The sequence below is a fragment of the Sinocyclocheilus grahami genome, unplaced genomic scaffold (genome assembly GCF_001515645.1).
Source record: "Sinocyclocheilus grahami isolate Dianchi unplaced genomic scaffold, SAMN03320097.WGS_v1.1 scaffold38.1, whole genome shotgun sequence".
Lineage (NCBI taxonomy): Eukaryota > Metazoa > Chordata > Actinopteri > Cypriniformes > Cyprinidae > Sinocyclocheilus > Sinocyclocheilus grahami.
In genome coordinates, this window is record NW_015505217.1 from 1,539,148 (window position 1) to 1,561,957 (window position 22,810).

At 38.8% G+C, this 22,810-nt stretch overlaps 1 protein-coding gene across 1 annotated transcript in view; it reads left to right on the plus strand.

Moving 5' to 3' along the window:
• LOC107581823 (A-kinase anchor protein 13-like) overlaps positions 1–22,810 on the plus strand; it is a 68,505-nt gene that overhangs the window by 4,824 nt on the left and 40,871 nt on the right. Inside the window, exons 2-7 of the mRNA XM_016267482.1 lie at positions 728–881; positions 3,943–4,251; positions 9,142–9,325; positions 12,039–12,225; positions 12,528–14,865; positions 16,476–16,549. Coding sequence (XP_016122968.1) covers positions 728–881; positions 3,943–4,251; positions 9,142–9,325; positions 12,039–12,225; positions 12,528–14,865; positions 16,476–16,549 — 3,246 coding nt within the window. The remainder of the gene's footprint in view (positions 1–727; positions 882–3,942; positions 4,252–9,141; positions 9,326–12,038; positions 12,226–12,527; positions 14,866–16,475; positions 16,550–22,810) is intronic.

Consider the following 22,810-nt stretch of genomic DNA (forward strand, 5'->3'; position numbering starts at 1 on the left):
AATTCTTTCAAGTGATATATTATAGTAGTTGTCAATACCATAGATTAGAAGTGACATTTAAAGTATGTGAAGAGTAAAAAGCTGTCACACACATACACACCCACCCTCGACACATGTTGAACCTTTATGACAGTAAAGCTATAATTATGAGGGTGGGGAAAAGCTGATGACTTTTTTTTTTTTTTTCTTTCACATTTGTTGATATGTATATAGGCTTCCATTCTGTCGCTGCTTTCTTTGTAATGAAATGTGTCTCTCTTAATGGACCGGTGTTGTTGCACCCTCGACACATGTTGAACCTTTATGACAGTAAAGCTATAATTATGAGGGTGGGGAAAAGCGATTGCTTTTTTTTTTTTTTTCTTTCAGCATTTGTTGATATGTATATAGGCTTCCATTCTGTCGCTGCTTTCTTTGTAATGAAATGTGTCTCTCTTAATGGACCGGTGTTGTTGCCTCCCTGTTGTTTGAGGATCCTATAATGATGATTTATAGGAGTTAATGCTTTGCGTTATGTAATTTTCTGCACCCACAGGCGATTAAACACTTTATCAGTACTTCTTTTAGTCTTTCGAGAGAACACGAGAGGGACTTCTTAGTCCTTGATTGTCTCACTTCCACCATAATTTAAAATGCAATTGAATTATTTTTCAGCCTAATAGTGACAGATATTAAATATTTAAGCAGTAATGCTCTAAATATGATCTATTTTCTCTCTCTTGTTCAGGGTGAGTGTCTGTTGACTGTCCAGCTCTGTGAGGAAGAGTGTGTCGAGGATGAGGAGGATGTAGAGTTTTACCTGCTATTCGCCGGCTCCACCCAGAGGCACGTTTCCAGCACTTTGAAAGTCAGCCATGTCACGCTGCAAGCCGTGTGCCCAGGTCAGTATTTAAAACCCCAACGGTCACACAACACATTCCGCGTACATTATTTTATCAGTGCTTGTTAACTGTTAGCTTCTTCCTGGAACCAGACGCTTATTACCTGCGGAGATCGACTCATTTACATTCCAGTCATGCCGGACCTGGTCCAGGTATTGCTTGGCACATTGTCGCTTTGCCCAATTATTCACCCGCAAAATTGTCCCGGTTACCACAGGGCAACCTCTGTATTATTGCACTGAGCACATGCTTGAGCTGATTCAGATGTTCCAGTGCAGTTTCTGAAGATTCATGGACAAGGAGTAGCTATTAATGAACAGACACATTCTTGCTTAATGTAGTAATATGTTGAAAGAGGTGGAAGAAAATATAACCAGAGTCTACAAACATATACACATTTTTTTTTATTGGTGCAAAAATAGACTTGTCTGGGGACAGTGAGGGAGGGTTTGTTTTTCTGTTTCTGTTTGTCCTTCATAATATATATTTATTTATTTAGTTAATTAGTCATTTGTTCTTTTATTTATGTTTTTATATTTATTTATTTATTAAAATAAAAATACTTGCTGAACAGAACTTTAATAATTGGCTTAAGTATAGAAAAAGAGTAATATTTATAGTTTTGACCACATATTGTCCATGGGCTAGTGGAGGAAGGTTTATAAAGGTTATTTAGTTTGTTTTGGTATGTTTTAGTGTGTTTGATATTTTATTTTATTTTATTTATTTATTTATATAATAACCCAGGGTTAGTAGGGGGTTCTTTTCTTTTCTTTTCTTTTTCCAAGGGGTGGTAGGGGAGGGTTTTTGTTTGTCTTTTTGTTTTTGTTTGCTTCATTTATTTGTTTGTTTGATTGGTTTATTTATTTTTCATGTTTTTGTTTGTTTATATATTTTATTTTATTTAACAAGGATGGAGGGGCCTAAGCAGTATGTAAGAACTAGTAAGCATTTACATAGCGACAACCTAGAACATCCTACCAGCCACTTAGTGATGCCCTAGCAACCAACTAGAACACCCTGAGCAACCATCCATTAACAGGCACAATCCATTACTGTAATAAACTGAAGATTTATCTTGTAACCCATCATTTTATTGAGACATTTTTGCTTTTCGTGGAACTGGTAGCATTGCGATCTTATCTTGTTTTACAAAGAAATAAAAACGAAAACACAATTTAGCCAGTATTCAGAGTCAAAAAAGAAATAAATTTCAACTGTAGCCCCCGAGCACTTCCACAGAGGATCACAGTAGATACAGTCTTATGGAATCCAGCACAGACGTTTGGCACCGGTTTTGTAATCACTACTCTGGCTGAGCACTTAAAAGCTTTTCAGCAATGCATTAAGAGCACATGAAGAATGGCCCTACTATCGTCCTCCTCAGGTGCGCCGCTGTCAGCCCGCCAGGGTACACGTTCAACCCTCTGCCTCTCTGCTGGAGGTCCATACTTCTGGTTATTTTCAAATGTTTGGCTGCTAAGAGGCCTTTATCGGCAAAAATGGCTCAAATGCTTTGAACTCAGACGGATGTCCCACTGAGATGTTTTGGTCAAACAAATGTGCTGCTGGTGAGTGTGGACGTGTGGATTTACATATTGTTTTTTTTTCTGCATTGACAGAAAAGGTGCTCACTAACCAACTATGTCCTCGTGACACTTGTTGCAGTGACATCTCATAACTGTAGTGAAACAACACAGGCCTCCTGGTAGCCCTCATGGTGAAGTTCTAATTGTTTATGAATGTTGTTTTTATAGTATGTCGTCTCTGTCTCCGGCTGTTTCCCTCTTGGAAATGGAAATGAGTAGTGTTAATGCAGGAACATTTCTCAGTAATTATATCCCTCTCCGCTCAACCATCGGCACTTAGTCTCCTTTTTGTCTGTTGATGTGTAGCTGCCAAAATATTAAGCAAGATCTTTTTTTTTTTTAAATCAGTTTGAAGATGATTTAAAGGAGACCTCGCTGTTTGATACGGGATAAATAGCTAGTTAGTTTGGTCATAATTGATTTATAGTTGACAACGTTGTGGAAATGTTAGTGGGTGGTATAAATATTTTTCATAGTCTGCAAGCTGCACCAAAATATTTTGACTTTACATTTTAAAAGAGCTTCATACTCAGAATTGTGATCTGGCAGTGTACATTGAGCTGTGGTTCTCATGCTAGCAAAACAAGTTGAAATCCGACTCTCAGCGTTCCCTGATTCTCCAATCATACATGCATACATACATGCATAAATTTAAATACTACAATTTTGTTGCCATCTACTTAGTGCCAAGGAATATACCAAGATTTGTATTTATTTATTTACTTATTTATAAATAAATAAATAAATACATTTGTTGCTATCTATTTGGTTCCAAGAAATATACCAAGCTTTATTTATTTATTTATTTACATTTGTATTTATTAGTTTATCTTATGGACAACTGCAAAATCACTTGCATTTAAATTATTTATTTATTCATTTATTTATTGTCGTTTTTATCTTATTATTTACAAATAAAAAAATGTTTGTGTTGCTATCTATTTAGTGTCAAGGAATATACCAAGCTTTGTATTTATTTATTTACTTATTTATAAATAAATAAATAAATAGCAACAAATGTATTTATTTATCTATTTGGTCCCAAGGAATATACCAAGCTTTATTTATTTATTTACATTTGTATTTATTAGTTTATCTTGTGGACAACTGCAAAATCACTTGCATTTAAATTATTTATTTATTTATTTTCGTTTTTATCTTATTATTTACAAATAAATAAATAAAAAAATTGTTTGTGTTGCTATCTATTTAGTTTCAAGGAATATACCAAGCTTGATTTATTTATTGCATAATTTTTTTTTTATCTTATTATGATAATTATTTTTCAAATTTTTTATTATATATTTTTATTATTTAATTTATCATTTATATTTTCATTTATTAATTTATACATTTATTTATTAAATTTTTTATTTATTCGTTTGTTATCTTGTGGACATCAGCAAAATCGCAAATGCATGACAACATATAATATCTTTCTGTCCAATGTTTGTTTTTTTGTCTCATAACAGCTCATGATCGCAGTGAAACTGTGCGGGTCACGCTGTGCCAGGCCCGGCCCGGAGGCTCAGTGGACCCTGTGGCTGAGGAATGCTTCCAGTTCGTGCAGGACCTTGCCCTGGACATGGCCCAGTTCCTGGTGAATGCGGCTGGGAAGACAGAGGGAGCGTTACTTCTGGACGAGTGTCAAATCCCCCTGAAGGAGTGTGAGAGGTTGGATGATACTCTGGCTCTTGCTCTTAGACATCTGCCTCTACCGGCAGGCTGGAGCGTCCTAGGCACAGACTTGGACACGGGCACTTGCAAAGGCTTGGGAATTGGTGAGTAGGCACTGTTTTTGAGGTTTTCAAAGTAGACTGTTAGACTAAAACATGGATGTCCAAACCTGCTCCTGGAGGGCCAATGTCCTGCAGTTTAGCTGCAACACTTGCCTTGGTTCAGGTGTGTTTAATTAGGGTTGGAGCTAAACTGTGTAGGACAGTGGCCCTCCAGGAGCAGGTTTTGATACCTCGGGACTAAAACAAAAAATATTGCTCATTTATAGGGTTTTGTTTGTAGGTTCTAAAACCTAGTGGGCTGTAGACAGCATCCTGTTATGAAAAGTATTTTGGGGATTGTTTTAGAAAATATATAAAGCTTTAGCATGAAAGACTCTCAATGTATTCTAGTAGAGTCAGACATTAGCATGTTGCTAAGCTAAAAACATACTTAGTTCATTTCTATCAGTGCTTTTGAGGACTGAATGCAATACAAGTTCATTTATAATTTTCTCAACTCTTTCACCGTCCTGGTTGAATTTTCTCACCAAGCTCATCTCATTGCATTCTGGGACTTTTCTCCACAAAGGCCTTTTGCCTTAAAATTTGGCAAAATAATGTGTTTTAGAAGCCAGCACAATTATACTGGTGTCGCTTTGAAAGTGTCTTGTAAATGATTACTTATTATGCCTTGAGCTGCTTTTGCAACCAGTGAGAGCTTGGAAAATAAACTTTCTTTTTTGTTTCATCAAGGAGGCAGCTAGTTGAAAGAATACATTTTTCCTTTACATAATTTGCGTGTTTTGTAAGGGTGGGTTGTACCGAGGATTTTAGAACATCTTGTTAACATCTGTACAGGGAAGTTACAATGCTTAGACCATGGGCACTGTGCCTTCAGGGTAGGCCTTCAGTACAGCAACGAACCTGTTTTATTTTTTGTATTTTTGTTTTTAAGTTGTGTGTTGGTTCAGACTTTTAGTCCACTCTAGCTTTATTTTCCTCCTACTTGTACTCCTATCAAGCCAGGAGCGCTATGTCAGATAATCTAAAAGCAAACATTCCCACCCTAATAAAGTGCTCTTTTTGGCACGGGGCATTTACACAGACTATTAAGTCAGGCTGTGGACTCGTTTCGGGGCTGACAGAAGATGCATGTGATAAATGGCAGGAACTCTGCTTGTCAATGACTTAGATTTGTGTTTCATGTGAATTTTGGCAGAAAAGTTCTTGTTAAAAGAGTTTCCTGTGTTCTTCCTGCTCACTGATATCCATAGAATTGTGACTGGTATTCGGCCGAGGATCTGCAAACCTCTCGAAGAATTGGCCCATATTTCTACTGACTTAAGAGCAGAATTTTACTAACTTGCTTATACTTTTTTTTTACTGACTTGCCTGTGTATATATATATACATACATACAATGTATGGGTCAAAATTAACCCATGCTACTTAAGACTGGTTTTGTGGTCCAGGCCACAAAACCAGACATAAGGGTAAATTTCTTGAAATTTAGATTTATACATCGTCTGAAAGTTGAATAAATAAGCTTTCCATTGATGTATGGTTTGATAGGATCGGACAATATTTGGCCGAGATACAACTATAAAAAATCAAAATATTGAGAAAATCGCATTTTAAATTTGTCCAAATGAAGTTCATAGCAATGCGTATTACTAATCAAAAATTACGTTTTTATATATATTTACAGTAGGAAATGTAAAAAATATCTTCATGGAACATGATCTTTACTTAATAATCCTAATGATTTTTAGCATAAAAGAAACATCGATAATTTTGACCCATACCCAGATGTATAAATCTCATAATATATTACAGCATTACAAATTATGTATATTATGTAATATATATAATGTAAAATAATTTTTATTATTTTCAAATAAATAAATGCAGTCTAGGTGAGCGTAAGAGACTTCTTTAAAAACATTTTAAAGTATTATATTATTTATAAGGGCCTAATATTTATTTATTTATTGTTAAAAATATTTATCATTAATTTTTATTTCTAAAAAAATATTGATAATTTTCTTAATTTTATATAAATATTTATTATTTATATTTCTGTTCATATGAATGTATAATGTGTAATGCACTGTGTGACCATCTACATTGACAAGTGTTTTCAGACGATTTGCACACAGCAAACGTGCCAGCAGAAGTACAGTTGTATTGTGTCTGTTTGTTTTATTGTGTCACTGGCTGTCAACCATGCAGGAACTGAAAGGGGAACTGAAAATAAACTCTTGGTAGATGATTATAATATGCAACCTGAACAAAGCCAAACAAAAGCTCGAAAAGATATCACACGAATACTAAAATACTGATTGCAGTCGAAAACGACCAAACGTCTTGGGAAGCCCCTGTTTTGTGTATCCTTCCTAGCTGTAATCCACTGGGCTGAAATATGAGCTTGTGTATATTAAGTGTGCTTGGATGAGTGTGTGGATCTGGCCGATGTGAGGATCCAAACAATTGCACAGCGAGGAACCATTCATCAGGGCAGCTGACGCGACAACAGATTCCCGGCTCTCATGTGACTCAAGCTTGTCCTCTAAATTAGGCACAATCTGTGTCCATGTAGGAGGTGTGGTGAGAGCTGGACCGTAGGCACAGAGAGATAAGGTCAACAAAGGCTAAACAGGCTCTGTGATGTCATAATAAGCACAGTCTTATCTTTTATAAACAGCCTTGGTCTTAAATAAGTCATTCAGTAAAACATCTGAAAGCTCTGTTACCTATTCATGCAAAGTTCAGCACTCTGAGTAAAAAGAGAAAAGACAATAGCAGGTTTTATCTGGTACCTGAGCACATGTTGGTAGCGTTTTGTATTTCCTGCAGATTTAGATCAAGTTGCTGTGTGGACCTAGATGTAGCATTTCCTTTAGATCTTGTTTTTAGTAAGTTCTTTATGGGTATTATGCCGAATACATTTTAGGAAAAACAAATTCCTAGAGTTGACCTGTCTGTTGAGGGAGAGGGCGAGCTGTGTAATGACTCCCCAAGCTCTGGCATTTGTTGCAGCTGGCGCTGGGCACCTGGACCTGCCCTGAAACCGGAGCAACCCACGGGCATCTTGCCCAGTGCATCAGTGAGCCTGTACTGCCAGCAGTCTTCCATAAGTGAAATTAAACACATTATATAAAAAAATAAAAACGTCTAGTAAGCTAATAATGACTGTTTCCAATGTGGGAACAGGGAATGACAGCTGGGAATTTGCTGGTATTCGGACACGTTGCATGGCACATATGAGATGATATTCATGGAAAATGAGGCATTGGATTCTTCTTTGGGATAGTTCACCCAGAATGTTGTTCCAAACCCGTATAACGTTCTTTTTTTTCTGTGAAACACAAAAGAAGATATTTTGAGAAATGTTTTAACTGCTTTTCTCCATGCAGTGAAATTCAGCAGGGACCAATTCAACATTGAACCTTTTTAGAAAAAGAAACTGGCACATTTTTCAAAATTCTATGCGTTTATTTGTGTTCTGCAGAAGTAATAAATGCTGGCAGGTTTAGAACAACATGAGGGTAAGTAAATGATGACAGAATTTTGGGTGGGTGGTATAAATATTTCTGGAATTTGAATTTGATATATTTTTAAAAGTGCTTTATTGTCTGTGTACATTGAGCCATAGCGCACATATAAATATATAAAATGAAACAAATATTAATTCATTTATTTATATTTTTCTGCATTTCAATTTATTTAATATTTGTTTTAGTGATGATTTTGTATGTTAATTTGTGGGTTAATTTAATCATATATTAATAAAGTGAGCTAATAAAGTGTGCTTTCAGTCCACTGTGTAATATACACACATGAAATAAAATTAATTCAGGTGTAGAATGACCTGGGGGGGGGGGGGGGTGGTTTTTTTTTTTTTTTTTTTTTTTTTTTTTTTTTTTTTTTTTTTTTTTTTTTTTTTTGTGTTTGTCCAAAAATCTTTGATGTTTTAATTCATTTTTTGTTTATTTGTTAATTTGTGGATGTCAGCAAAATCTACTTTATTATTGTTATTAATAATAATAAATAGAGCATGTTGACTGTGTAAGATGCTTGTAAAAAATCATACTTGATTGGAACAACATGATGGTGAGTAAATGAGTAAAAGTTAGTAAATAAAAATTGCTAAAAAAATGTGCTAAATTTTCTGTAACGTGCAGAAACCTTATGTACGGTTATGATACCACTGTTTAAAAGAAATACTATGGTAACACCAGTGTTTTGAGGCTTGAGTACGACAATTCTAACATAGGCTTGGGATACAAGTTACTTGAGACCAGTATTTTCAATATAGTGTCATGTCCACTCTTGTGTTTCCAATCAGACTGTGTAGTGATCCTGATCTGCTGTTCTTTCCAGTGCCAGATCACTTCACCACAGCTTCTTTTTTTTTTTTCTTGCTCAGGGCTTCAAATTGGTTGTGGGGTCCTCAGTGGGCCGATTAAACGAGGGCAGTCTCATTCTCAGCCTCTCATTAACCAGCAAGAACAATCCTTCCTCTGTCTCTGTTGCTTTCACAGAGAGCCTCATTCAAGCTTCCTGAACTTTCTAAAACAATCTGTCTTTATGATAAACACCTTCAAATACGATCACTTCTTTCACTCAGGAAACCTCTCTGCCTGATTTTTCTGTCTTCATTGTAAATCATCTATTGAAATGATGTTTGCACAAGTTTGTCAGGAGATTCTGTTGACAGAGGTCGAGGGAATTGTGGGGGTGGGTCTAGTTCGAGGGCTTTGCCGGCTCTCATTGGTTCTGAAGTTGCAGGGGGCGGAGCTTAGAGCTTCAGAGCCTCTATGAAGCTGTGAGTGTGGCACTTTCCTGAAGCAGCATTATCAGAAATATGCATTAGATAAGTGTTTTTTTAAAGGACAAGGAAAGAGATTGATCTGAGATCGCAACCATAACTAGACTCTTTCGTTTCCTGTAGAACCTGGACCACAAGACACACTTTTGCACTTTGCTGCAAAGCGTGGACTACGCAAGGTAGCACTGTTTCTCCTCCAGCAACCCGGAGGAAAAGAAGCCCTCCGACTTCCCAACAAACAGGGTCGTACACCGGCCAGGGTCGCCCAGAAGAGAGGCCACACGCAGCTCCAGAAACTGCTGACGGAGTAAGTATGCGAGGAAATGATCTATTTAACCAGGATTTTTGGCTCGTTTTTAGCAACCTTTTTGATTCCAAGGCCCCCACTGTCGAAAACAATATCTAAAGGCTCCCCAAAATATTTCTGATACTTCTGCTATAATGACAATGTGGATTATATTGAGAGTTTTTATTTACAGAAAGAGTGGCAATATATGTTAAAATAAATAATTCTGAATAAAAATAAAATTCAGTTCCATAATCCCAATAGCTGAATGTTTTACCTTTATACTTTATACTTACTGGTAAATTTACATGCTAGTTTGTAATTACATGGGTTTTATTTAAGATATATACAGTAAATACAGTATTTATTTTAATAATAATACCTTAAATGAGTCCTAATAAAATTATGTAATGATGTTTAGATAGTATTTTTGTTGTACAACTTATACAAACTTGTATTTGAGACAAATTCATACAGCCTTTGTCATTATTGTCCCCCTGCAAATCTTGATCTGACCAGATTAATGGCAAGAATAGGCTGTTACAAGCTGCAGACTTTATCAAACAGAACGGACGTTGTGACCTTTGAAATGCCTTAAACAAATACAGCTTTATCGTATTTGCTGCTCTCAAACAAAAAAAGTTAAGTCACACTTGTAAAGGTAAAGTTGCAAAAGTCATTTTTTTTAAAGATGTCCTATAAACACTCCCCCCGTCTTCCACTGGTCAGCCACACAGATCCGTTCAGGCAATGTTTGTGTTGGGCTGATTTGGATTCTCAAATAGAGCAAGAGTCATATTTATAATAATAAAGCAATGATTTTATCATGTGAATGAGGCGAGATTTAGTGTTGTGTTCTGAAGAAAGGAGGATGTGGGGGAGATAAGAGCAAAGCACAAGGACAGGCCATGTGGCTCTGAGCTCTGTGTAAACAGTTAAAGCCACATAAGCTTTTTAAAGCAAGCCTTTGCAGTCTGCAACAGAAACCTGTTTCAAACCAGCAAGCTCCTGTCTGCAGATTTACTCAGTAAAGTGGCATTACCTGTGCGTGTGTAACAGAGACCTTTACCTTTTATCAGCTTCCTCCAGCCATTGCTCTTCACAGTCTATAGCTAGCAAACCTGTGTGGGACAGATTCCATATGTTCCCCTACTTGACTATTCTAAAACAGGGCACCAAGGCAGTCTGTGTACTCCTCAGGGTTGAAAACTAAGCACATCTCTCCCCTGCTCATATATTTATGAGATGAGAGAGCTATGCTTGTTTTGATCCTGTTTTTATATCTCTTTCTGAATTTAATCTGACGTATACCTGTGACCTCACATCTGTTAAATTAGGTTTGAATTCAGTACTATTGTATTAATACTAGAGAGATGCGACACTCTAGGAACCATTTCCTGTTAGCGGTGTCACCCAGACTGATGTCTACCGGGTCACTGGCTGCCCAGCTTTGGTAAAGCCAATGAAATGTGATCACAGACAGAAGGATATAGGAGAGACCAGAGCTAGCGTGTGATCTGTGCTCTCTGGATTCAAGGGTCTGTTATAGAAGACCATTAAGTGCTTTGGTTTAGTGCCTCATTTAAAGCAAGTGTACTGAACCACGGCACACCCTTAGATGTTGCCTCAAATCTTTCCATCAAAGCTCATGGTATTTTGTTAGTGGTTGATTTAAGATATTTTGATGTACTTTTGTCATAACTTTCTATGAAGTCATTAAAACGCAGTATGTAATATCTTATAATATGCACTGATCTGTTATAATACATTATATTACTTGGCTATTTATGGTTTCACCTTTGGAGTATAATGCATAAGGTATAATACATGATCAACACATTTTATGCGTTATCAAATAAAAGTATTATAATGTATTATAACTGTGGTTTCAATTATATATAAGTTTGAATATATCTAAATAACATTGTTTTAATGTTACCATTTTATGCCATTATGTTGTGTAGGAGGCAAACAGCAGATGATTTGTTCAGCTCTCCAATCCTTCAGAGTTTAGCCTTTAACGTCTGTCATTTGGCTAATGCTCAGGCTGCCTAAAATATTCCCTTCTCCTTTTCACTTTGCACTCTTTATTTTCCTGTGAGTGATGTCACAGGGTTTCTATGGATACCATTTTGAACCTTAGATACACAGCAGGTGTAAACAGTTCCTGTTGTTACCCATGTGTCAGAGCCCTGGGGACAATCTGAGCTACTTACACGTACAAAAACACAAACAGTTGCACATTTTCTCTTTTGAAAGCTTGTAGCGTTTTGGGGTTGACAAGGGTGATTCCACCTTAGTAATTTACTATTACTAAGATACATAATGTTCTGTCTTAAACCTATTTACTGCTTGTTTGACATGTTGACACTGCCACCAGGAACTTAAATTTCACCTTTAATGTAATCACGTTGTTTTTCTCTCCCCACACAATAAAAAAGCAGAACAGGTTTTTACACTAGTGTGAGTGAGTGTTTTTCATATATTTGTCTAAAGAAAGAATGAAATTCTTGTCTAAGCTCATTGCGGCATTGTGCTGGATGTAAACCTGTTTTAAGTTTGGCTGTGTTGTTTAAATGAATGATTTTTCACACTTGACATTGTGTTCAATGGGTAACCACAATCAGTATTGTGTATTACTTCACATCCTCTGTAGGTGTGCTGGGTGTGGCCTTGCTGATTCAGTGCCTCGAGACTGGGCGTTCTCAAAGTTTGCTGTGTTTGTGTTGGGCAGGGTTGACAACCAGCCTGAGTTGGAGACTAAAACGTCCAAGTGGCGTTACCCAGACGGCAGAGTTCTGCGACACCACCCCAAGCTAAACACTTACACCCTGACACTAGAGGATGTGCCAGGGAGTCTCCCACCTAACCTTCAGTGTGATGTGGAGGAGCTCCAACGCCTTATGCAGTCACATCAGAAGGTAAGTCAGTGATTTCGGAGTCCTCTATGGCAGTAGGTGGGTCTTATTTTCTTGCTCTGTCACTTTAAGATCACAGTGATATTTCCAGCTGGGTACGATCAGCAGCTTTTGTGGTAGGACTCTGCAGGAGGTAGCTATCTGTGACTAAAGGAAGTGACTAAATGCAGATCACAAACTAGACTTTCTCTGTGCACGCACCCATGCTCTGTTTCTTTGGGTGAATGTTTAATGTCAGTTTTAATGAGGGCTGTATAACGCGTGCTGCTTTATTTAATAGCTGTTTTTGAACTTTGTTTATTCAGGAAGATCCTCCGCCACAGCATAAGCCAGCACTGCTAATTCTTAACAGAAACTCAAGTGATAAAACAGATTGCCTACCGCCCAATTCTCTGGAGCCTGAGTATCAGAAACCCAACTCTGAACAAGAAGAAACCTGCGAATCAAACAGCTCTGCCAGTGAGGATGGATTGTGTATTCGTCAAAACGGCACAGGAGATCATGTCCAATCGCAGGACGGGGAGGTGGAGCTTGACCCACCAGCTGTAGGGGATACTGGGAAGGCCTCAGATAAGGCTGACTGTTCGCAGCAGCGGGTAGAAGGCAATTCTTTGACTTTCAGTGCCCCTTCCTGTGGAAACCAGCGGGAGGAAGCTGATATAGAGCTCTGCGTAGTCAGTGCCAAACAGGGGGCTGCTTCACAGCCTGATAAAGGGAACCAAGAAGAGCAGGAGGCTTGCCAGAGGAGTTTAGAGACTGAAACAGACAATAACCTTCAATCTGGCAACCTTGAGTCCCAAGACATGGGCCACGCACAATCTCAGGGTCTCATCCCCATGGAAACTAGTGAGCCCTCACAAAGAGAGGAGGAGAGCGAGGGGAGTACAGATCTTAGTTGGCGAGGGGACTTACCAGAGGAAAGGGAAGGGGAGACTAGTAGCAGCCAGGAAATAGGCTTAAACTCTTCAGCACTTTCTTCCCATGATCCAGAGGAAAACAGTCAGCACGATGACAAGACTGAGCACAAGCTGTCTACGGAATGCTCGGTGGGAACAGATGAAATTAAATTGACTTTAATTCAGGTAAATTCTGAGGTTACCTCATCCGTACGAATAGATGAAACTGTTATTTCTGATGGTGTTGACAAGCCACATAGTAGCCTAGAGACAGGAAATCTTAGCGAACACACCAAAGGCAACACTGAGTCAGTTTCTGGTTTGGTTACGGATGACGCTAGCATAAAGCAGAACTCTGGATGTAGCATTTCAGAGGGTGATCCTTTGGAATTGTTAAGTCTCCTGCCAAACATGGCACCAGGACCGGTGCATAAGATTCGACGAGGGCTCTCGCCTGTTACTGAGACTTCCTCTCATGAAGGTCCAGCTGTGGAGCCCTTTTCTGAGACTACAGAAAGTTTTCAACAGCCACACCAAGTCACACAATCTTCAGAAACCACATTAGAATGTCAGGAGATTTTGTTGAATGACACAGACTGTGACATCAGCACAATAACAGGGAATTCTGTTGGCATCACTGCGGAGATGTCATCTTGCCAGATTGATGGGTCTCTACCTGATGGAAGCAAGGAGGAGGTAGCCCCGAATGAGAGGATAAACAACCCTAAGGAGATCTTTGAAGAGCCGGAATCAGTTAAGGACATTGTTGTCTCACAGTTGGATGACAAATCAAAATCTTCTGATGAATCATCTCTGCCTGTTGACTCGGAAACCTTTATTGTAAGTGATTTACAACAGGATGTGTCTACAATACTGCATTCTGAACATTGTGGAGCTGATATAATCATAGGAACTCCATTCAAAGAAGAGGCATCTGAAACGCTTGTTCAGCCAGATTCTACGTCCAAACTGGTTGAGCAGATTCCTGAGGAATATTCTGGAGATACCACAAATGAAAATCTAATTTGTGAACCAGGGGAACCATCGGTTCTAGTGTCCACTTTGCAAGGGGAAACGGGATTTAAGGATGTTGAACCAGATGAACCACTACAGGAAAGGGAAATTGACTCTACTTCACAGGACACAATCAGCGAGCTCCCTGATCCGTCGGAAATCACACACAATGATTGTCCTGAATCCAAAGCACAGTTCCAGCTCCCTGAATCCTCCAAGGAGAGTGCAAACACACCATTAGAACCAACTGTTGAATGTGTGAATGACCTAGACCGGTCTTGTGCCTCACTCCTAACAGAAAGCCAAGGTGACAGACCTTCTGAGACACCCTTCACTGATGGAGTAAAAATCTCTGCTGTAATTCCTGGTGGGGATGAATGTGATGACATGGCTACCGATATGTGCGAGACAACTGTCTCAGGGGACAGCCCGTGCTCTGCCATAGACACCTCCAGTGGTTCAGCTCTGGAGAGCTCCTCCATGTCTGACCCACTCAATGCCTCATCCTCAACAGCTAAGCTCACTTCCCCTTTGGATATTAATAGTGGATTGCACCAGGGTTTGGAACACACTTCCCCAGTGGATATAGACAATGGTTTGTCTGAGGAACTGCAGCCTTCAGAAACACCTGAGAGCCTGAATGGATTACATCAATATATGCCTGATTGTTTGATGGAGCACAGTGAAACTCTTCAGAAATGTGCAGAGGAACCATATGTCGAACAAATGACAGGTGATGCATTTTTATTTATCATTATGGCAGTGCTGACATAGATTGTGTAAACAATTATTTTAGGGAGTTTGATGCTAAAAGATAACGATACTTTTTACCGTCATCCTGTGTAACAGTTGTTTGAAAGTCTGAATCTTTGGCTGTATCCGAAATCGCCCCCTATACAGCCATTTTTAGTGGTGTCCGAAACCATAGTGGATGTTCTCGAGTGCACTCATTTAATCCCACAGTGCACCGCAAAAATGCGTGTACAACCAATGTACACTCAACGGCTAGAGAATCCCCATAATGCACTGTGAGAGTCGCACACCAAATGAATTCCCGCGTCTCGCCAGAAGACGACGCCCACAGCTGAATCATCCATTCATTCATTTTACAACGCGCTCGTCCACAGCGTAATACAGCATATACAACACAGCTACAAATTCATTGTAAATTGACTATTAAATAGTTTAACTAGGGCTTATACATAATTTCCGTGACAGAGTTTGAGATAAATCCTTTAATCTTACTACTGGAGCTCCCCGTTTCAAATGATTATTAAACAGCAAGCAAGCTATGCAAAAGAGGGAGTCCTTCCGGTGCACTCAGTGTCCGAATTCACTCAGTCGTTTTCATTCACTCCTTCAAGTGAACTGTATGAGAGGACTAATGTAGGGAATAGTGAATGAGGGTATAGGGGGCGATTTCGGATACAGCCTTTGTCCTGCCGCTAAATGAAGTGTCATGTCATTCCAATCAGATTGTTTACAGCTGAAGCTAATTTGTCATTAGCTTCATTGTATTCTGACACATGCTTGTGTGTGTGCATGTGAATACAATGGTGTTTGCCTTACAAACTATTTTCTATGGACATAACATTGAGTTATTCTTACTTAGGTCAATATGTATTCCCATTTTGTCTGTAATGTTATTTTTAGTAAATATTAAGCAAAATTCTGCCATCGATCAGTGGTTTAGGTTTCCATCTGGAAGGGAAAAACCTTCTTTGTCATTCAGGTAACTGTGTTAATAGGTAGTGTTTGCAAATGGCAGTCTGTATTTGCAGCACACTGTATCATGGCAACCTGGTGATGTCAGCTCTGCCTCACATCATAGAATGAAAACAGTTGAAAGATTGTCTTGTGAAATTTTTTTTTTACAAGGTAGACGCCCAGCTCTTTTCCACATGGATGAGAGTTCAGCATTGTTCTACTAATAGCTGCTTACTGTATGTGTTATTTATATCACATTCATGGAGCTGCTGAGCTCAGTTGGAAAGGAGGAATAAGTCATTTCCTTTTATCAAAAGTATAGGGTTAATAACGTATCTGAATGGTCTCATCACGATTTGTTCATTTCTAAGTAAACAAATAAAGCTGCGCCACTGAAATGTTCGCTCTTCGGACATGAATCAGCAGCTGAGTTAATAAATTACGTATTGATTTTTGGAAGTTTCAGTTAAAAGTCACATATGTCCATTTCTTCGAAACTTATTTAAATGAAGCATTTTGTTGTTTGTTTATGCCTCATCATCTACAGTAAGTTTGACAGAATGACAACTGAAAAGTGCTTCAGCCTTTTTTCAGTTCCAAATTATAAATGTCCTCTGTCTTGATTCCACTTCACAGATGATGGCACTTCAGCAGAGGATGCGGTGGACGGACACCAAGACTTTTCAGCAGACATAGCAAATTCCAAAGCGGTGAGTATTCTTTGGCTATTATCCTCAACCTGTCATCCACTAAATAAATCATTAACATTTAGACCTCTTGGTATGATTCATTCAGAGTTTGCTTCCAGCCACCCTGAATTCTCAGTAGCTAGGAAGCTGGTAGTTTCCCAAAAGGCTCCACGGAGCAGAAATTCAGGGATGTTTTCAACCTGACCTTCTGTAGTAAATCTGATTTCTTTGCCTGGTTGCTGAAAGTGCCTCAGCGTTCTGACGCAGGTCTGAGTTACAAGTGCCGAACTGTGTCACGCAAGGTCAAACTGGCAGATATGGGAACACTGGCACCCTACAGCTCACACTGTGGTTGTGTGTGTGTGTGTGCTGTCCTTTTTCTCATGGAGGAAAGATGACATCACCCTGAACACCTTTTTTCCCCAGTTGTTTGTCAGAGGGATGATATCAGTGGTGAGAAAACTGAGAGGGAAGAAGAGAAGATGTGATAGCTTGGGTGTTTATGCGGGCCTGTAAGAGTGATAAAGTGAGATGTCTATCTTCAGTCTTTGGAAGTTTCTGATTAGAAAGAACTTCAGTTGTTTATTTTGTCATCTTCCTGTGGGAATCCGTATTGTTTTGACTTCTTCCTGTGCCTCCCAGTTTGGTTTTGGAGTTTTGGATAGGATCTAATATTGTTGAGAGGGTGAAAGATAAAGGTAAAACTCAGAACTTTGGTACAGCATATAAAGGCCCATTCACACCAAAAATGATAACTATAACTGTAATGATAACTGCAGCCATGAAGTTTTAATAATAATTCTAACGATTCTCAAACGATTTGTTAAAAGCAGTTGTAAGATTCAGTCTCTCTAAACCCCTCCTTTCTTTGAGCCTACTCTGCTCTGATTGGTCAGATGGCCCAGTCTGTTGTGATTGGTCTACCGCGTACAGCGCGTGTTGAAAACGATACGCCCATTGCCATAGTTCCGTATTTTGAACGCTCGATAGAAAATATAAACATCTATTATTTATCATACTTGTGATTAAGTGGAGCCAGCTGGTCCAAATAAACAGGGTACTGAGCCATCTTTGAAGAGCAAGCTTTTAGTGAATCCTGCGTTGAACTCCCTGAGATTTTATTTTTTTTAATTCCCCGAGATTAGAGATGCAGTCGTCAGAAAAATTATGTGTTTGTGGGCGGGGTCAAGTTGTTTGCTGCCGGCCAACGTAGAACATAGGCGGGAATTATGCAAATGTATTACCCCGTGACGTGTAGCCGTCACGGAAGTGGTATTCGAATTACTAATGACTCGTTTAGGCTGTAGAGAGTCGATTCTTTATTTTGGGAGACAATAACTTTATTTATCATGCACTTTCGGCTTTACAACTTTGCTGATCGTTTACATTCACATACAGCTACATTACACTCTGCATGAAAGGCAATATTGGAAATGCCATAATAGGGGCACTTTAAAGAGCCTGGCATATAACAAAACTGCAGTGCATACAATAAACCGAATACTTTCATCTGATGGTGTGGACGCTTTCGCTACAGTTATCGTTTTTAGTGTGGATGGGCCATAAAAGCAATGGAAACTCATGTGTTTGCTAGCATGTTGCGACTACCATCAATTGTTTTGATTGTGGTGCACTCAAGCATGAGCGATGAAATTATATTTTTCTCCTACGTGATATTACTGAGTGACATAATGGGTTTTCATTCAGTCTTGTTTGTCTTCAAACAAATTGGCAGAGAATGCTAAATCTCATTTTGTAAAACCATTAGCTAGCTTTAGATGCATTCTTCCAGTTTAATTTGAATCCAGGCCATATTTGAATAACAACAAATAATATATGAACTACCCAGTTATTGACTGTCTTATCTTTTTTATACTCTCTCTTGTCAAGGTAGCTTCTTCTGTCTCTGTTGCCTCTGAAATCAAGTTACATTTACACTTATCTGCTGTCTGGCATGCAGACTTGGACTGCATCATGAGGTTGTGTAGCTACATTGTCAGCATTTGAAAGAAATTACACTCTGGAACATTCTATCTTGAGAGACTCTTGAGATAAGAGCAGAGGCCACATTTACAGAGCATCCCAATTTTAACTAGCATGCTAACTTTATCCTTGCTGGTCCAATACAAACCACAAGAGCGCCAGGGTCTTATTAGCAGTGCTTGCTAAAGCAGTATTACAAATTGCATGTTTTTAAAATGAATGTATAAAATAATTACTTTTTAAAGATTTTTTTCTTATACCTATTTGAACTTTTGTTGTCATTCTGTCAGTTAATTCATGAAGGTAGATTCAAAATCGAATTGCTTCATTCAATCTAATTTGTCACGCTAACAAATTGCTTAACTAGTTTGTATTTTTCCACATCAGAAAAACTCAGTCTTCAAATATTTCTTACCTTTGGAGGTAGTTGATGAATGAATTCCTCATTGCAGTTGCTTCCAACAGAGGGCAGCTTGAAATCCAAGTTATTTTTGAAGAGATTGTAATAATTAGCATGAGCGCATTATTATGTGACTGACGTGACATGTGGCCAAGTATGGTGACCCATACTCGGAATTAGTATGGGTCACCAAAAAATAGAATTTACCCATCTAAAGTGCGCACACACACAGCAGTGAACACAGCAGTGAACACACACACACCGTGAACACACACCCGGAGCAGTGGGCAGCCATTTATGCTGCGGTTGGGGGTTCGGTGCCTTGCTCAAGGGCACCTCAGTCGTGGTATTGAAGGTGGAAGAGAGCCCTGTACATTCACTCCCCCCACCTACAATCCCTGCTGGTACGAGACTCGAACCCACAACCTTTGGGTTATGAGTCCGACTCTCTAACCATTAGGCCACGACTTCCCCATTATGCACTTTTTTTTAAAAACGTGGGCAAACGAATAATTCACAATAAGATCAGAAACATGCTTTATGAACATAAATGGATTCATGAATGTTTTTCATCCTGCACTTATGATGGGTAATGGGGTGGTTTGGCTGTTTTTAGCTTATTATCTTGTGGCTTCTAGAGCTCTGTGGCTCCCTCTTGTGTTAGGATGCGATATAACTCCTTCCAGATGTGCACTGAGCTGTATAGTAGTCTACATATGTGTTAGAGAGAGGGACAAGGGCAAAAAAGCACAGACTGTGGTGTCGATATGCTACCAGCAGCATGAGAGCTGCCTATTCTCTCCTAACACTGCTTTCTTCGGCTCTTTTCATCTGTCCTCATGTGGCAGGCCAGATGCATTGTGGGAATCCCTTTAAAGGAGTTCTTTTTTCACTAAACATCCAAACTAATAAACCACACAAGCCCACCCCTGGGAAACGGAGCCTTAGCGCGCACACTTACAAACACGCACGCAAATCCGGCATCTGGTGTGTTGGAAAAAGGGACAAGGCTGTCTCTCGTGTAAGAATGGCGTGATGTTGAAGAAAAGCAAAGGGCTGGTGTTTAGTGGAGTGGGAGGGTTGAAGACACCACTGAGGCTGGTCTAGATCCACACACACTCCTTCCATTCATGCATCTGTTTGTTGGCTCCGCCACTGATGGAAATATCCTTTGTTTTCTTCTCACTCAACTTCTGTGCTTCTGCTCGCCCCTTTCAAGTCTTTCTCTTTTTTTCCCTCTGTCCATCATCCTTTGTTGTTTTCTCTCATTTCCAGTGTTAGTTCTTCCAAAAAGTCATTTACTCACCCTCTTGTTGATCCAAACCCATATGGCTTTCTTCTGTGGAACACAAAAGCCGAAATTTATATTTTAGTGCTTGACACTCTTTTCAATGCATTTTCACATAAACTTCTTATAAAAGTTGGCCATATAACTATATTTGAACTATATTGATGTCTTCTGAAATTGTAAGGTACCTTTTTATGGCTGACTGATTTAAAAGGTCAAACAAACCTCAGAAATGTGTGTTATTGATCTTTTTGTGAATAATTCATCTTTGCATACATTTAGAAAACAGACGAACAGATTATTTTACCTTTACTGCCAGCTTAATTACGGTTGAGTTCGATAATTCAAAAACCGGATCAGTCAGATTCATTCATGATTCGGACATCACTGCTTCTCTCATGAACCTCAGTATTTTTAATGACTAATGTCACATTTCAGTCCATTATTCACATAAAGGTTACCGTATGATTTCAGAAATTCTCAATATTGCACTCAACTCACTTTTATGACGCTTTTATGGTGTGTTTTTGTCACTTGTTTTTGTTTATTGTATTGAAAAGAGCTTTCGGGATATTCTTGTATTTCACAAAACAGTCAAGAGGGTGAGTAAATACTGACAGAATGTTATATATTTTGGGTCCAACTATTCCTTTAAATCATAGATTGTGTTGGATGATTGTTCTTGAGTGAAACGTCAGGATAACATGCGCCGGGATCCCCACAAAGGGCCCTTGTTTCTCCTTTCCCCTCCTCCACTGGATAATCACACGCTTGCATGCAAACACACAGTAAAGATCAAATTGACTGCATCAGGACATCTGAATATCTCTTTCTCCTAAGTACAAGTAAAGCATCTTCATGCTAAACATGGAAAAGTGTATGAGACTTTAATTGAAGGTATTTTTGTGCGCAAGGTGTGTCTGTGTGACAGTTTTGTGTGTTTTTGTAGAAAATGATATATACCCACACCGTGACACCCTCATTATACTGTATAGTGGATGGAAACTCCCAAGCGTATGTGGAAAAACAGTGCGATTCGGCATGCATTGGTTCAACAACAGGCTTGTCATAATGCTACCACCCGTGTTGTAGTCCACAGTTTTAAGTAATGCAATATTTCAATTTAGCGTTTTTTCTAAATCAATTCTATATTGTGCAGTGGTTAAGTAGCAAGCATGGCAGTGCTGTTTTAATATTATTTATATACTATCATATTTGAATTGGCTTTTAAATTTATATTTTCAGTTTCCATTTTAATTTTTAGTAATTTTGTTAAGCTTGTCATTTTTTTTATCAGTTTTTGTTTAAAATAATTATATTTATATTTAAATTTTAGTAATTTAAGTACTTTAAAACTTACTGTTTTTCAATCTAATATTTATATTTTATTTTATTCCAGCTTTTTTTCAATGAATAGAAAGTATTTATAATAGTTTAAATGAACAACAACACTGAACCGGTGTTTCCACATGAACCCTTATCTCCTGAGTTTTGTGTAAAATGAACCCAAGATAATTTACTTCTGATTCTTTTCCAGAAGTTCAATTTGAGTTCCTCGCACAGCCTCAATTGCATTCAACTCCAGTGAATCCCATCAGCCCGTGCTCTGACCTTTTATCATTCTCGCCATTTGAAACGGTTGCCATGGCTCCAGCTGTTAGTCGGTTGATGGTTCTATACAGATGCAGGGTTGCATCCAGTGCTAAGCTAAATCTGATTTACTGCACCTTATACTTGAAAAACAGCACAGATCAAGAGTGTATTATGTTCTATCACGACAAAATCTTTTTGATAGAGTGTTTACTTGGAGGAAAAGCCTTATCTTACGGCTCAAAGCACACACAATGCTAGGTGGAGTCCGGGAATCTCAGCCCACTGTTTGAAGGATGAAAACGTGTCTTATCAGTGAATGTATATGACAACCCCATCCTCTTTGGTCGTGGTTTACCAATCAGAGTTCAACCACACAGTAATGCACATTGGGAAAGACGTGAAGCTTTATATGGGAAAACTGAGAAGGATGGAAAAGGTGGGATGAGAGGCATTGAGAGAGCGTGAAGGGGGAAAAGAAAAGATCAGCTGCAATAGGGTGAGTCTGTTAAAAAAATAAAAAAAATTGAAAAACAGTGAGAGCAGAAGGAAAGCCAGCAACAGAAAAAGAGAGGGAGTGTGCAGAAGGAAAAAGGAGAGAGGGAGGGAGGGGAGAAAGAAGTGTGTGAAGAAGGGAGGGAGAGTGAGAACTGGGCTGGTTCATGGTGCAGATGTGCAGAGAGTTGCTCATTTTTCCCAAAGCTTGACTGGGAACTCCACAAGTGTCGGGCTTCATGTTGGACTATAACGGCACTTTCTTCTTCTCCTTGACGTTTCACTCCTGGAAAAGATGTACGAGCGACACCGGCGAAGGTACAGTCTGTGCGCAAAGGGCGAGAGGTCCGTGGACGTGGTTTTGATAAAGGTACGAAATTAAAAACAAGTAGTAGTTGTGTTCTTTGTTGAGTTCGTCTGTTAAAAATCATTGTTTGCAGGATTCGTCCATACATTTAGCAGATTGTCTTGTTGACAGTTGCGTGTGCCGTCACATTGCATTGATTAGTGTTGGCCGGGAGTGTTG